Below are 15,623 nucleotides of genomic sequence, written 5' to 3'. Positions count from 1 at the left end.
GCCAAGATTGACCCCCAGAGACACCAGTCTCCTGCAGAGGAGGAATATTGCTGTGTATTTATTTATAAATAGAACTGCCAATAACTGGCAGTTGTGTTGTCCAAAGGCACATTCATTATGTAATTTTTTAACCCCTTTTTTCCTCTAGCTCAGCAGATCTGGGATACAGGTACAGCACCTGCAGCACCTGCAGCAAACAGCCTAAGTGTGAGGACAAGGTGTAAACTGCTCTAGATCCTGCCAAGGTGTGTTCTCCTACTCTTAGCAGCCCTTTGAAGCCCACCAGCCCCTGTTCTCTTCCCAGTACAAGGCAGCCAGCCTCTGCTTTTCCAGCCAAACAACTCCTGAGTGCTTCCTTGGTGCTCCCAGCTGACTGACAGGGAATAATTTATCCCTGCTACTCTGATTTCTCCCTCTTGTGCTGGCTCCCAGCAGTCTGCAAGACAGAGAATAGCGGTGCCAGGCCCTTCCCACAGCAGCCACAAAACCTGGAGACCGGCTGGAATCTCCCCAGATCCCTCTGACAAGGTATTGTTGCCAGCGAGTCACCACGCCACGGATCAAATAAAGCAGTTTATTTGGCATAGACTGAACTGCAACAGAAATTCCCGTGGAACAAAGCCTGGTTACACAAACTGAACGAGTGCAGTTATGAGTCTCAGTTACACCTAACGACTAAACAAGGTAAAAAAAAAGCACATTTCAGAGTCTCCCAGTCTTGTCCTTTCCATGCAGAGACACCGTGGCTCCCTGATGTGTTGTACCTTTCCTCTTTAAAGAGATGTCAGCACAATTCCTGCTGTATTTTTCACTTGCAAGGAATTTGGTTAGGAAATCCAAAGAGATTAATCCACAGACTGCTCTTCCCATGCTGTTTGTACTTCCAAGAGCTCTGGGAGCCTGTTTTAAGGCTTTCAAGTCGGGTACATGACCTCGTGCATCCAATAGTTAAAATTCTGATAAATGAGCGAGGAAGGAGGGGCTGAGCAAGCTTTTGCTTCATCATCCCCAAGCTCCCCCTCTTAGGCTTTCTCAAGCCCGGTTTAAATTCCACAAAAACAAAGATACAGACAATACCAGACTAAATTAAACAATCAAACACAAACGATACTGATCAGAGTCACCGAGGCTGGTGGAACACACAAATCTGCTTTGTGGTATGCAACAAAAGTGAGGTTTTACACTAGGAAACAGCATCTTGCAGATCATGCCAAAAAATGCCACTGTCTATGAAACCAGCAGAAGAAAGCATTTCACAACATGCCATTAGAAATGCTTCAACAGCTAAAAAAGGTTTGTTTAAAAGAGGACTTTCTTAAGTTTATTCTTTATGATCCAGCAAAACACCAGCCTATTCGTGTCAAAGAAAAATACTTCCAGCTCGTTATTTCTGCATGACAGTGTCATGATCTAAGAGTTATTTACTCCAGTTATTCCCCATAAATATTCAGATTTTATTTACAGGTTTCTCTAGTCTTTTAGAGATCTCCTTTAAGTGTTTTCAAAGATGAAGCTGAAATTACTTTCTGTAGTGAATGAGGTAAATTAAAAAGTGTTTGCTCTACAATATCTACACCTGGTGCTTCACCTCAACTTTTATTTTAAAGACCAGGAGTGGCACCATTTGAGGTTAATCACCAGTCACTGTTACCTGTGGAGAAGTAATTTCAATACTAGAGAACTCTATTAAATGACAAAAATCACATGTCCTGCTTTTAACACTGCTGATCCAATTCCAGCTGACCACCCCTAAAGCACATTTTTTCACGCTCTGTGATTTGCAAATTTTATCTGTACACTTAGTACTTCTTAAGCTTTGACACAGTGTCAGAACTGAAAAGCTTGACTTGATTTGGATGTCAAGTCAGCAAGAATTAGTTTGGAATGACAGTGGCTAAAATGCTAAATGTGTGCAGGGCTGTTTTCCCCTCTGGACCTTCCCAACTTGCAGCTGTCCTGAGTAACGAGACATCCCTGAGCCATCACGTGGGCCCAGACAATTCCCTCTGTGTTAAATTATGGATCATGGAGCCCGATGCCAACACAGCATCCAACCACTCCCAGCTGTCACACACCTTTCCTGCTCTGCTCAAATGACCTGGGAATTCCAGCTTCTCCTTCCTAGGCAGCAGATCTCAGGAGCTGAACAGGCATTTAATTAAAAAAACCCTTCAAAATTTCCAATGTTTCTGAGCTGCTACTGCACCTGCCCGAGGAGTGTTCACATCAAAGCCAGCAGGGTAATGTGAGGTAGTAAAACCAGATGCTCTCCTGGAGTCAGTCTATATTTAATGTACCTCAAGAATTTTAATTAATGAGGAAGACAAAAGGAACTGATGCGACTCTTCAATGGAGAAAGGAAAAAAAAAAAAAAATGCAGGTGACCAAGAAGTGATCAAAGCTTGGATATAGAATACTGGTTCTTATCATGTTTATTTATACTCACAGCTGGGGCAGCAGCCATTCCCAAAGCTCAGCAGCTGGAATGCTGCTCAGGCTCCCCTCTGGAACAGCATAAATAAACCACACGTCGTGGGCAGTTAAGATACATGATACTTTCATTCATTAAGGATGATGACCTGCTACAATTTCCACTTCATGTCACAAGGCTTATCCCTAATTTATGAAAATAAAGCATATATGTTTTGTACATTTTTATATATATATGTATAAATATATATATAAAAAATACACACTGCCAGGCAACTTCACACATGTGCACACACACACACACACACACACGGATATTGTACACAGCCACCCAGGAGCAACAAGTCTGATATCAATATTCTACTTTGTGTACACACACCCTACATCTAGGAAGTAAGAAAATCCCTTTTATGGCAATTCTGCAGGCAGAAAAATCAGTACAAAATACTCTGTTGTACAAAACTGCATTTTTTTTTTTACATGATCACCCAACACGGTAACACACCCCTCAGTAATGCACTACATCCCTACAAGGAAAAAGAATAATCAAATCTTTATACAACTGTAAAAAAAAAAAAAAAAAGTAAGCTGCTCTGCAACCTTCCTTTGCTAAAAGTTAGACATTACCCCATCCTAGCAGCAGATTAATAAATAAGGATTAAATAGTCTATTATACAAAGCCATACCCAATGGCAGATTTAAAACCAAAAAGCTTTGCAGATATTTTCACTTCCTACACAAATCATTGTTTTATTAAGACTCAGTATAAAACAGGGCAACAGCCAGCACTAGATCTGTATCTACAGAATAAAAGGAAAATCCAAGGGAAAGGAAATATTTAACAGTTTATGGCACCTTTACTGCAGAACATGTTTCAAGGCTCTGTTTCCCTAGAACTAACGAGTAAAGGGCTCTTTATCTCAGCTTTTATTAAGCAAACTCGATATAACCAACCACACAGTGGCAAGAGACAGAACCAGCTGTTCCCAGCTGCAAAAATGGATTGATTCCCACCCTAAAAACCAACACAATTCTGGTGTCAAGACAAGAAAACGACAAGTCCTGGTTTCCTGGAGCTCCTGGGTCTCAGCCTGGCCAATTCCCTCTGCTGTTTGCTGGGTGAGTGGTGCTCAGTAACTGTTCTCATGTCCAGCCAGGATGTAGAGGTTGCTGTGAGCTGTGGGGTTTTCTGTGGGTCTGCTCTCCAGCACAACCACTCTGCAACCAAACACAAACGGGATCCACAGTTAGGGACAAAAAACAGCTCTTGGAGTAACTCCTGAGGAGGAAACTCGGGGGTTTCTACACATTGGAGAGAGAGGTTCCCTCAAATATCTTGGGTGTTTCATTCTTTAACCAGTTCCCTCATTTTCTAGCATCACTTCTGATAAAAACACTGCAGGACAAGGTGTAGTGGAAGGGTTGGAATTGGATTATTTTAAAGTCCCTTCCAGGCCAATCCATTCTGTAATTCCACGATGCCATCATCTGCAGCCCAAATGTTTATCCCTCCTACATCTTCTGATAAGCAACCTCAACAATTCTCCTCCCTCCTAAATATTTATCACTTCATGGGCTCACAGGGATCACTCAACCCCATCTCTGCCTTTGTCCTGCTGGATCATGTTCCTGTGGGCCACTCTGGAAAATGATTCTCCCCCTGTCTTGGCACGCTGACCACTGCTGGACCTTGGCCACCAGCTGGTGTGGCTGGGCCTTTGACCTCCCCTCTCCCCCCCAAATGCTGAGCATTTCTCTACACCACTTCCTGTTGTTTTTAGGATTAAATTTGTCTCTGCTTTTTGTTTTCCTCAAAGACTTTTCAAATGAAGTCTCTGAACAGCCTCTGTCCCTGATCCTCACCTCTGCACCTGAGCAGTTCTAGAGTGATCCAAGGGAAAAAGGTGAGTCCACATCTCACTGAAATGGCAGGAAAAACTCCTGCTCCATTTGTACAGGGATGGAAAATACAAACCAAAGCTTTGGCAGTTCCAAGGCCAGATGAGGGAGCAGAGGATCAGGGATATGAGAGCAGGAGGTGTTCAAGGCTCTGAGCCACGTGCTCGAGTGGAAGGTGGAACAAGAGGAGCTTTAGGGTCCCTTCCAACCCAAACCAGTCTGGGATCCTGTGGCTGGCAGTGATTGCTGGACTCATCCCTGTCTATTCCTACATTTATCCCTCTGGCTGCCTGACAATGCACAAGTGAATGTGGCCGACCTGGAGCCTGGGGCAGCTTCTGCTCAGTGTGCAAACCTGGGGACAGCTGCACCTCTTGGAGGTTATGGATAATGTGTGGATTTGGATCACTGTGATTAAAACCTGAGTGAATTCTAGTTTATTCTGCTATTTCCAGATCAGCCAATATTTTTAACTGACTGCTGCCAAGGTAATTCCCAGCTCACCAGGACAATCCAAGGCTTTTGCACCCTGAGAGCCAAGAGCATCTCTGCTCTCTCCCTGACACTTGGTGTGCCCACAAACAGAGCTGTGCTGGGCTGGAAGCCAGGCCCAGCTGGGAACTAGAAAAGCTGGTTTAAATAAAACAAAAGGTTTGTGTTTCTGCAGGGAGATTACCTGTCTGAGCCCAGCAGGCGGAAAACCCTGGTTTCATCAGATATCTCCTGGGTCACCTGCAGAAAAATGCAGATATTCAGATCCATTTCAGCAGCAAAAGGAAATTTATTGGCCTGAGCTGGAAGGAAAGAAACATCCAAATGCAATTTTATGCAAAGTACAGAACTGAAATGGATAAATTGATGATTGTGGTGGAATGTGAGCATTTTCATGGGAAGCAGAGAGAGAAGCCAAAGGATCCAGTGGTTAAATAAGAACAGGAGGAATTAAACTGGAGAAGCTGGAGATCACTTACTTCATCTGACTTGAAGCTCTTGCCCTGCATGCCATGTTTCCAGAAGGCCAGCACGCTGTCCTGAAGGCACACTGCAAAGGAGGGACACAGTCACACCCCATTCCCTGGCTCCTGGATTTCCCAATTCTGGAGAAGCCCTCAGGAAGTGTAAAAACAAACAGTGCCAACCAAAGCACCATGGGCTGCTGGAAATGACACATCACCTGAATTATTACACTTACTTCAAAACAGATGAATGATGGAAAATGAGAGTTTTCCATTCAGGGACAGAAAGAGCACAGAGCTGCCAGCTCTGAGTGATTTAATTCTGTGATTCTGAGAGTTTATTACAGCAGAAATTCTTGTTTGACAGCTACAATTCAAGTTTTAAAAAAAAGCTCCTGTCCTAGACTAAAGACAGCAGCTTGAGAATTAGATTCAAATATTATTACCCTGACTATTAAAAAATGGATGTGCTATTACTTGAAATAAAATCTTAACTTTTAGAAGACTAACACAGATTTATGTATTACCAAAACACTTTTTCCTGCCCAAATTTTGTTCTCATTGCTATGGAAATGACCAGAAACCAGTCAGGCTTTCAACAATGAGTCCTTAAACCCTTGAGAGACACCAGAGCAGCAAATCACTCACCCACTGACTCGATGCAGAAATCAAAGCTCAGCTCAGAAGCCAATTTCTTGCTTGACTTCAATTTCCCTTGTAAATTCACTATTTTCACAAATTCTTAAGATAAAGAGAAAAATCAGCATTAAAACCCATTGTTGAAAAGGATTTAAGTGTAGAACACAAATCTCATCTTTCATGCACAAAGAAATCCCCAAACTTAAGATCTATAGCATTTGCCTAAAATGAACCAAGAGCATTTTTCTATCAAAATAAATACAGGAAACTTTGGATCACTTGGGGTGGTTTTACACTGACAGAAGAGGGAAAGAGAGATTACAAAAGCCAGAATGAAATCCCACTTATCCAAACTACCTTTTTGTAAATATTACAACACAAATTAATAATGTAGGGAGAAAAAAAAAAAAAACCAAAACAACTCGTGGTGAAGTTCGAATCAACAACTGTGGCAACCCAAGTTTTGCACGAGGTGTAGTTGAGTTATCCAAGAGAATTTTGTGTTACTCACTGTCCAGGCAGACCAGGACAGTGTCTCTCTCCAGCTGTGTCACATGAATGGCATCCAACTGCTGGTTGCCTGGGGAAAAAAACCAGATTATTTTATATTTTATATCACATCAAAAGACCCTGCCTCCCCCCTCAAGGCCTTTTTACTCTGCTCTTGTTTGTCTGATTTTTTTTTTTTTTTTTTGTTACTCTGATTTTTAAAGGCTCTAAGATCCCAGAATGTTCTGGGAGAAGGACAAACCTCTCTGTTCAAAGCAGGTATTTAATAGGAAAACACAACTTTTACTGGATAAAAAACAATTTATGCTACGGTTCAGCACAGCTTCCTCCATAGAGAGGCACCACAATAAACAAAAGGACTTTTAATTCCTAAAATCCCAACCTTTTCCCATAAATCCACATCTGGAAAGATTGTTGTAATGATAATAAAAACTAGTTTAATAGATGTTTTTTTCTAGTTTTTACTAATGAAGTCGTTCCTACAGCTGCTAAAAAGCAACATTTGAAGGTAAAAATGTACATCCAACAAAGGCAAAGAAAAGCAGCTGCAAAATATCAACCAGGTCTTAAAAATAACCCAAATCTTTGCTTTTTAAGAGCAGCTGAAGATAACAACCCCTCCCCCAGGGGCTGGAGGATGGACAAGAATCCATTGCTGGGAGTTTTTATGCAGGAAAGGAGGGGAAAGAGCAAAATCCCAGGAAACAGCACAGAACCACAAAGGAGAACTCAAGCAGCAGGGTCTGACTGATGTTGAAGGGAATTTAGGAAATAAAAGGTGTTTTTTAGTGATAGTTTAGACTGATGTGGGCAGATCAGCACAACAGAGAATCAGGGAATCACAGAATAGTTGGGATTGGAAATTCCTTAAATCCCATCCAGTGCCAGCCCTGCCATGGCAGGGACACCTCCCACTGTCCCAGGCTGCTCCAAGCTGGTCTTGGACACTTCCAGGGATCCAGGGGCAGCCACAGCTGCTCTGGGAATTCTCTTCCAGGGTCTCACCACCCTCCCCATTCCCAATTCCCAATATCCCATCCATCCCTGCCCTCTGGCACTGGGAGCCATTCCCTGTCCCTGTCCCTCCATCCCTTGTCCCCTGTCCCTCTCCTCGTGGGATCAGCTTCCATGTGCTCCATGCAGAGAAGCTGCCAAACCTGAAGGCTTTCCAAAACAACTCCAAGGAAGGAACATCCAACATTCCCAGACATCAAACCCTGGAAGAGGGAAGGAGCAAAAGAGCCTCACCTGCCCCGATCTCAGTGAACCACGAGGATGCAGAGTTCAGGTTGATTGTCTCAAACTGCACCACCTGGTTTGGCTCTGTGCCCTTGGAGATGGCCACACACACCATGGGATACTCCTGCTCTGGGATCACCAGCATCTCAAACACGTTCAGAGGGCTGGGCAGGGGGAAATCAAAGTGCTGGGAAAGCAAAAACATCATCAGGCCTCTGTGAATTTGTTTTTACTTTGAAATGACTCTGTAACAACATGCAGGAAGTATAAATGAACAGAATTTTCACTGCTTTTAGGTAGAGGTGGATCATGGTCTCTTATTGCCAGTGCTGGGTTTGATCCAGCTCTTAAATGACTTTTATATTACTTAAATTACTTCAGTCACAAGATTTTCTGAGTCAAAATGTGTCCAGCCAGATTTTCAAGTGCTCACAACCCACAAATGGCACCAGCCCGGGGTGAACTTTCCATCACAAACTCTGGAAAGGTTATTTCAACAACTGCATAATTATTCAACTCAACTAAAAGTAAATGCTTACCTTTATTAACATGAATTTCTGCATTGGCTCATACCACTGGAGCAGAACAATTCCAGACTGCAATGCACCACACAGGTACTTGTGGCCTGTGTATGGATTTCGTACTACATAAAATAAAAAAAAACCACAAAAAATATTAATTTTAAAGCCTTGCAAGTTCAATGCATACTTGAAAAAAACCCTAAGCCTACAGTTATCTTTACAGATGAGTTAAGAATTAGCATTATCAAATCATATCATGGCATGATTAGGCTTGGAAGGGACCTTAAAGCCCATCTTGTTCCATCAGTTTCCCACTTGTTGCCTTCTGGCTTCCCATCCCAACATCCACAGTGATTAATATTGTGCCACATTCCAGATAAATTCAATTATAGCTTTAATTAATAACCAGTTGCATTCCTGGATTCCCAGTTCAGAGGCTGAGTGGGCAGAAAAGCTGCAGTGACTCTCCCTGGGGCTGTGGGAGAGCTCAAGGTCAGGCTGGAATAAATTTCTTGGAATAAATTCCCAGGCAGGGAAGGTGAGAAGCTCCTGGGGAGCTCTGACAGCTCATGAAATACATGAGACAGGGTTTGAGGGTGGTTTTTTAAGCTCTGCTGGACACAGGAGCAGCCTGATTTCAGGAATTATTTGTACATGTGGCTGTTGGGGACACTTTATTTGAGCTGAAGTGTGCAGCTGTATATTCATTTTTAGGGGTGCAAAGGTACAATCTGCAGATGTGCAATGGGCATGTGGGATAGTGCTGGGCTGGGGGAATGGATGGATGATCTTAGAGAGCTTTTCCAGCCTTGGTCATTCCAGGATTGTGACTTCACACAGCACCAGGGCCAGTATTGGATAGGACAAACATTCTGTAGGAAGCCCAAGCTGCAGAGAAATCCCCAATTTCCCAAGATTTAACCCCTTCTGTGCCCTTCAAACTGCACTTATGGCTCTGCTCTTCCCAGGCTGCCAGAATTTTTATTCCTACTGATTCTTTCTTGGAAAATATTCAAGTTTTCCTCACTACAAGTTGGAACTGGTTCACACCTTGAGCCAAGGTGACAAAGCAGAAAGGCTGTTTGTGGATGTGCCAGGAGTCTGGGAAGGATTTAATCCCAAAATAAATAATAAACAATCCCCAATAAATAATAAATAATGCAAGTAACTTCTCTCCATCTTTCCTGTAGCTCCTTCAGGCACTGAAATGCCCCAATTAGGTCACTCTGAGGCTGAACTACCCTAATTCCCTCAGCCTTTTTTTCTGAACAAAGAACTCTTAAATTAATTAAAAAGAAATGAGTTTCAGACATGCCATGTCCATTGACAAAGAGCAGGGGAATAAATGGCAAATCTGGATTTGTCTGCTCACCTATACAGCATTTGTGGCATCCTTTTGTGTCGGGGATCTTGGTTGTTAAGGCAAATTTCCTGGAATAATAATCACCAAAAAATGCATCAGCAACAGAAGTCAGGGCCCTTCGTGCACCAACACAATTTATGGCTCTATTTTCACTCATTAATAATTGTCTATAAGTGAAAGGTTTGTACCTTGGTAATATTTTGTCAGGAAATCTGTGGGTTTGAATATGAGCAGCTAATCCTGTTTTTTTGGCTTGTTCAAACAATGCTATTAAATTATGGGAGTAGAGCTGAAATGTTTTCCCTGGAAGAGAGAAAGGCACAGTTGACATCTCAGCCACTCCTCCAGCACAGAATTGCAATGTTCAGGAAAATACAAATATGGAAAAATTACCTTCTACAAACAGGTGTCAGGTAGGTCAAGTCCAGATATGAATAAATAGAAAACGAGATAAAAATAATAATGAATACAGAGAAGATCTGAGCTCATTTCATTACAGTTTAGTTGTATGCAAACATTTTTAAAAGGCTGTAATTATAAAACAACAATACATTCTATTAGGATATTACCTTATCTATAAACCAAGACAAAAACCAAGCAAAACTGCTGCATCAGCAGTACCTGAAAACCACCTCGTTCTCCTTCAGAGGGACACAGGTTTTGTTTTAGGAACACAGAATTCCAGGGTGCTCTGGGATGGGAGGGACATTAAATCCCATCCAGTGCCATCCTCTGCCATGGCAGGGACACTTTCCACTGTCCCAAGATATTCCAAATCCCATTCCAGGGATCCAGGGGCAGCCACAGCTGCTCTGGGCACCCTGTGCCAGGGCCTCCCCACCCTCCCAGCCAGGAATTCCCAATTCCCAATATCCCATCCAACCCAGATGAAGCCATTCCCTGTGTCCTGTCCCTCCATCCCTTGTTCCCAGTTCCTCTCCAGCTCTCCTGGAGCCCCTTTAGGCCCTGGAAGGGGCTCTGAGCTCTCCCTGGAGCCTTCTCCTCTCCACAAAACCAAAGACATCATTGCATTCAATCATGAATTCAAATATTCCTGTTTATTTATCACTGCAATCATTTCCCCTCGATTTACACTCACCTGACAGGGACATTAAGGTGTTGTTGATAACATAGAGCCAGGTGCACTTTCGAGGAAATAACTGGAAAAAAGAAAAGAATTCCATTAACAGAAACATAAAGGAATTTTAACTGATTTTCTCTGACTGTTCCACTGCACCACCATTCCTGCAGGGATCCACACTGGAGAAAATCCCATCTTCCTGCTTATTATTCCCTGTTTTGGAGCCTTACTTAGCCCTGCACAGACAGACAATGGAATATTGGAATAAGTGTCCAAGGCCAGGCTGGATGGGCTTGGAGCAGCCTGGGACAGTGGAAGGTGTCCCTGCCCATGGCTGGGGTGGAACTGGATGGGATTTAAGGTCCCTTCCATCCCAAACCATTCCATAATTCTAGAACACTTTGTCCTGTGTGCCACTCCCACGTGTAAATTAAGAAAATAGGTGTGGGAGAAAGTGTAGAAAGAAAAGATCCAACTGGTTAGACACAAACTCTGAATATCTCCCAGCAATTTTCTGTTTAATAGAATAGCTTTGGGTTTATTCAGTGTTTCCACTGCAAAACTACCAATGGAATAAAAATATCTTCCTGGAACTGGGAGATATTAACCTTGGACAGACAGGAAGCACTCTGGAAGATGCAACCAGAATTAAAAGTTGGAGAAACAGTTCAGAATGTGCATTTGGAGGGGAAAAATCATCAAATAGATAAAAGGAAATGTGGGAACAAGTGTGGCAGAAGCCTGTGGGGTTTGGGGTGGTCACACCTGACCTCTGCCAGCTGCTCTCATGGAATAGGAAACTTTGTTTTTAGTGCACTGAATGTTCTCCCTACCCAGCACTGGCATAGCCAACCTTCCACTGGGACACAAAAAAGCACGTGGAAAAAGCCAGAGAAATCTGTTAGATTAAATAATTCAGGAAAACACACAAGGAATGAGATTCCAAGAACATCCTGACTCAGAAACACCAGATTTAAGACCATGATTGCATGAAATGGCTTTGGAAAGGGTTAGAGAGAGCAGGAAAAGCTTCTTGGGGGATAACAACAGCATTAAATGATGGAGGGCTTTGCAAGCAAGGAGCTGCAATGTGCCATCTAGTGGGGATGGAATGGAGGGAGAAGGGGCAGGGAATTGTTCTCCAAGGAGATGGAAGATTTGACAGCAGAGTTACACAGGCAGCAACTAAAAAATACAGATAGGTCAAGGAATAAATAATTGTCAGGTTTTCATTATTGGCTTTGATGGGAATCACTGAAGCCCCAGAGCCTGGTATCCACCTTCTCCCTCCAGTGCCAAATTTCATTGCTTCATAAAAATCCCCAAATCTGTTCTGTGTGTTCAACCCAGCACAAGTCACCTGTTCCATGGTTGCTTCGTGAAGTTCATTTAAATTCAGAGTGTAGATCCCTTCTTCTGTGCCAAAGATGATGTACTGATCTGAAAAATCAATGGAAAGGGATTATTTCCTTCCCACTTTGGGAGGTTTCAAATGCAAACCTAAAATAACTTTACAAATTATTTTCTTTCCCAAGTCCATCACCAAATCTAACATAACTTTACCTTTAGTATCTGGATGTATCCATGAAGTTGCACAATTAATCTTCAAAGGACAACCATCAAAGACTTTGGAAAAACAGGCTCCCATCTGAAAGACACCAAAACTGAAGCCTGAAACGAATTTAGAGTGTGAAGAGTTGATTTCCTGGCTACTCACACACAGCTGAACACACACAGCCTTCCACTGCTTTTCATTTCAATTCATGGACATGCAAAAATGCAAAAGAGGGCTCAAAATGGTACCAACAAGTTTAGGTACCTACTGGGTAAGAACAATACACCCTGGAGGGGTTTAAAATCCATGTGGATGTGGCACTTGGGGACATGGCTCAGTGGTGGCCTTGGCAGTGCTGGGAATGGTTGGACTCAGTGATCTTAGAGGGCTTTTCCAATCTAAATTTATTCTATATTACATCAATATTGGCTATTATTTATTGAAAATAAAAAACATATGAATATTGAGTGCTTATAAAATGGCACATGAAGGGAAAACAGGCAAAAGCTACAACCTACAATCACTACAACCATTTCTCTTCCTAAGCAGGGGCTGTCCCTGGAAATCACAACTCAAGGAACCAGGGAAGCCTCCAACCCTTCCCATGCAGACTGAAAAGTGACAGGAAGGTTTGAAAAAATGGAAACAAATATTGTGGATTCAGCACTTGGCTGTGAGATGAAGAAAATCCCCCCAAGTGATTTATTCCAGTATAAACCTTCCACACCAGAGAGAGGTTTCCCTAATTCCCAGTGCACATGGATTTCTTACCAGCACCTTTGGAGTTGGAGGCAAACCATTGATTGCTGGTTTCTGTGGGAAAAAAGAAAAGCTCATGAAACCCCTCCTGTGCACTGATCACTCAAGGACATGACAGTGACATCAGCCCCACAGTCCCAATACCTACAGGGAAATCTCTCTTCTCCTTTTTCCTTGGCAGTTGAGGGATTTGTCCAGGTCCTTCTGCATTCTCCTCGATGTGTTTCAGCATCCCATTCCCATTGCCTGAAAAGGAGCCCAGACATGGTTTGAAGCTTATTTAACACAGAGAAATAGAAAATCTCTTCTTCCTTGTGCTGAGCTGGAGTGGAGGAGTGAGTTCTGACATTCCACAGCCACATCTCAGGGAGCTGAGCCCTTCCCAGCACAGTGTCCACGCTGAGTTGCAAACTTCCCATTATCCAAACAGTCCCTGGGACAAATCCCACTGAGAATAAAGCTGTGGCAAGGTCCTCCCCACACATTCATTGTTTTTCTGCTGTTGTAATGTCCTCCCCACACATTCATTGTTTTTCTGCTGTGGTAATGTCCTCCCCACACATTCATTGTTTTGCTGCTGTTCCTGCAGGGAACACAGTAATGGGACTGACTGGCTGAGTGTCTTTGTTTTGGGAACAACATTCCCACCACGGGGCAATGGCTCTAATAAGAACCACACAAGGGAAAAAGAAAAACTTCACCTTGTGATCAGCTTGTTTTAAAATATTATCTACTGGCAACAGCTGGCTCTGGAAGCAATTCCTTTTCCAAGGTGCCAGGCAGTTTTAGGACAGGTAAGGCATTTACCCAGGTCGCTGTATCTGGCTGTGAGCAATCCAGGGCTGCTGATGCTGCTGGTCATTCCCATGGGGCAGGAATCTGCCTGGGAGCCACAAACTGGGATGCTCTGTCTCCTGTGGGCTGCTGGGGCTCTGCTCTGGGAGTCTGGGAAGTGTTTTATTGTCTGGCATCTGTTGTCATCTGGGAGGTTTTCCTCGGGGTAACTGTTCATCCTCGGCTGCAGGGAAGCAAAGAGGGGAATGGTTATTTGGGAAATGTTTGGAATTGGGAATGGCACCTGGAAAGAATAAACCTCAGACAAGTTGAATTTAAGTCAGCCTTTGAAATGTGTGTGTGATTTTGGGCACCACAATATAAGAAAGATAAAAAGTTCTCTGGTGAGCAGGGACAGGACTGAGGGAAGGACTGGAGCTGTTCCAGGGGAGGGTTTGGTTGGATTTTAGGAAAGGTTCTTCCCCCAGAGGGTGCTGAGCACTGCTCAGGCTCCCAGGGAATGGTGACATTCCCGAGGCTGCCAGAGCTCCAGGAATGTTGGGACACCAGGGATGCCCAGGGTGGGATTGTTGGGGGGTCTGTGCAGGGACAGGGGCTGCTCTGGATGATCCCTGTGGGTCCCTCCCAGGACATCTGTGGTTCTATGAAAATAAAACATCTGACAGCAGCATAATTGCAGAGGTTCCCCTCTGATGGAGTATCACAGGCAGAATGCAGAACAAGAGGCCATTCCAGGTGTGGCTAAATCCTTAAATCCCACATTTCTCACCTTGGGAGGCAGCGGGGGTGGCCCAGCTCGTTTTAGTGTCGATCTGCAATGAGAAGGGAGCAGTTGTCTGAGTTAAACCAAACCCAGAATACCCTGAGGACTGGAAAAAAGATGAACCAGAGACACAGAAAAGCAGAGCAGAGCTTTGCACACACAGGGTTAAACTAGAAATGCCAGAGCAGAGGGGAAACTCATTAATCTCGTTAGAAGTGTTGGTTTTTCATAAACTCCTGTTCTGTCATAAATACCAATGTTATAGAGCAAACTGCAGGGAAGGATATTTGAAGTTTGTAAATCAATATACATTCAGGGACTGCATCTCAGCCAAGGGCCTGGATTGACAGGACAAGGGGGAATGGTTTTAAGCTGGAAAAGGGGAGATTTAGGTGAGATATTGGGAAGAAAATCTTCCCTGTGAGGATGGGGAGGCCCTGGCACAGAGAAGCTGTGGCTGCTCCTGGATCCCTGGAAGTGTCCAAGGCCAGGCTGGACAGGGCTTGGAACAACCTGAGATGGTGGAAGGTGTCCCTGCCCATGGTAGGGGGGTGGAACAAGATGATTTTAATGTCCCTTCCAACCAAACTATTCTGGGATTCTCTGATTCCAGTTTGCAGCCTTGCTTTTGGATCAGACAAACATTTGGACACCTGAGCTGTGCAGGATCATCCTGTCACAACCAGACCTTGCTCATGGCTGATGGATTAATCAACACAAAATCTGCTTTTATCTATTAGACACTTCCACGGGGACTGTAAGAGAACTCAGGAAGGGGAGCAGGGCAGAAAGCAGAATTTGGGATTTCTCCTGAGGATCAGGGAAGGAGCCAAGTGTGTGTTAGCCCTGGGAGAGCAGCCAGCCCTGGCTCTGTGAGTGGCAAAGCCTCCTGCAGCATTTTGAGGGAAGAGGTTGTGGAGCAGAGCAACTGTACAGGAAGGAGATCCACTCACTCTTCAACATCTTCACTCCCATCTCCAAATTTTGTGAGCAGTCCCCTAAGGCAGAATGTTTATAAAATTAAGAGCTCAGCTCTGAGGTCAACACGTGCAACTCAACCCATCCCTGATGTCACCGAGTTTCACAATAAGCATCTCCCAGCCCTTCCCAAAA

General features: G+C 43.7%; 1 protein-coding gene across 1 annotated transcript in view; it reads right to left on the bottom strand.

Annotated features, from left to right (window-relative positions):
• Positions 1-560: 560 nt before the first annotated feature.
• Positions 561-15,623, bottom strand: part of MAP4K5 (mitogen-activated protein kinase kinase kinase kinase 5) — a 56,294-nt gene continuing 41,231 nt past the window's right edge. Inside the window, exons 16-32 of the mRNA XM_088166431.1 lie at positions 15,464-15,508; positions 14,517-14,559; positions 13,760-13,970; positions 13,101-13,198; positions 12,965-13,006; positions 12,202-12,286; positions 11,999-12,078; positions 10,657-10,717; positions 9,746-9,860; positions 9,567-9,625; positions 8,213-8,316; positions 7,683-7,860; positions 6,436-6,504; positions 5,934-6,026; positions 5,301-5,371; positions 5,006-5,061; positions 561-3,648 (exon numbers count right to left, since the gene is read on the bottom strand). Coding sequence (XP_088022557.1) covers positions 3,561-3,648; positions 5,006-5,061; positions 5,301-5,371; positions 5,934-6,026; positions 6,436-6,504; positions 7,683-7,860; positions 8,213-8,316; positions 9,567-9,625; positions 9,746-9,860; positions 10,657-10,717; positions 11,999-12,078; positions 12,202-12,286; positions 12,965-13,006; positions 13,101-13,198; positions 13,760-13,970; positions 14,517-14,559; positions 15,464-15,508 — 1,498 coding nt within the window. The 3' untranslated portion in view covers positions 561-3,560. The remainder of the gene's footprint in view (positions 3,649-5,005; positions 5,062-5,300; positions 5,372-5,933; positions 6,027-6,435; positions 6,505-7,682; positions 7,861-8,212; positions 8,317-9,566; positions 9,626-9,745; positions 9,861-10,656; positions 10,718-11,998; positions 12,079-12,201; positions 12,287-12,964; positions 13,007-13,100; positions 13,199-13,759; positions 13,971-14,516; positions 14,560-15,463; positions 15,509-15,623) is intronic.

Source organism: Sturnus vulgaris, chromosome 6 (genome assembly GCF_052056855.1).
Source record: "Sturnus vulgaris isolate bStuVul1 chromosome 6, bStuVul1.hap1, whole genome shotgun sequence".
In the NCBI taxonomy this organism is placed as follows: domain Eukaryota; kingdom Metazoa; phylum Chordata; class Aves; order Passeriformes; family Sturnidae; genus Sturnus; species Sturnus vulgaris.
This window is presented reverse-complemented; position numbering and strand designations above follow the sequence as displayed.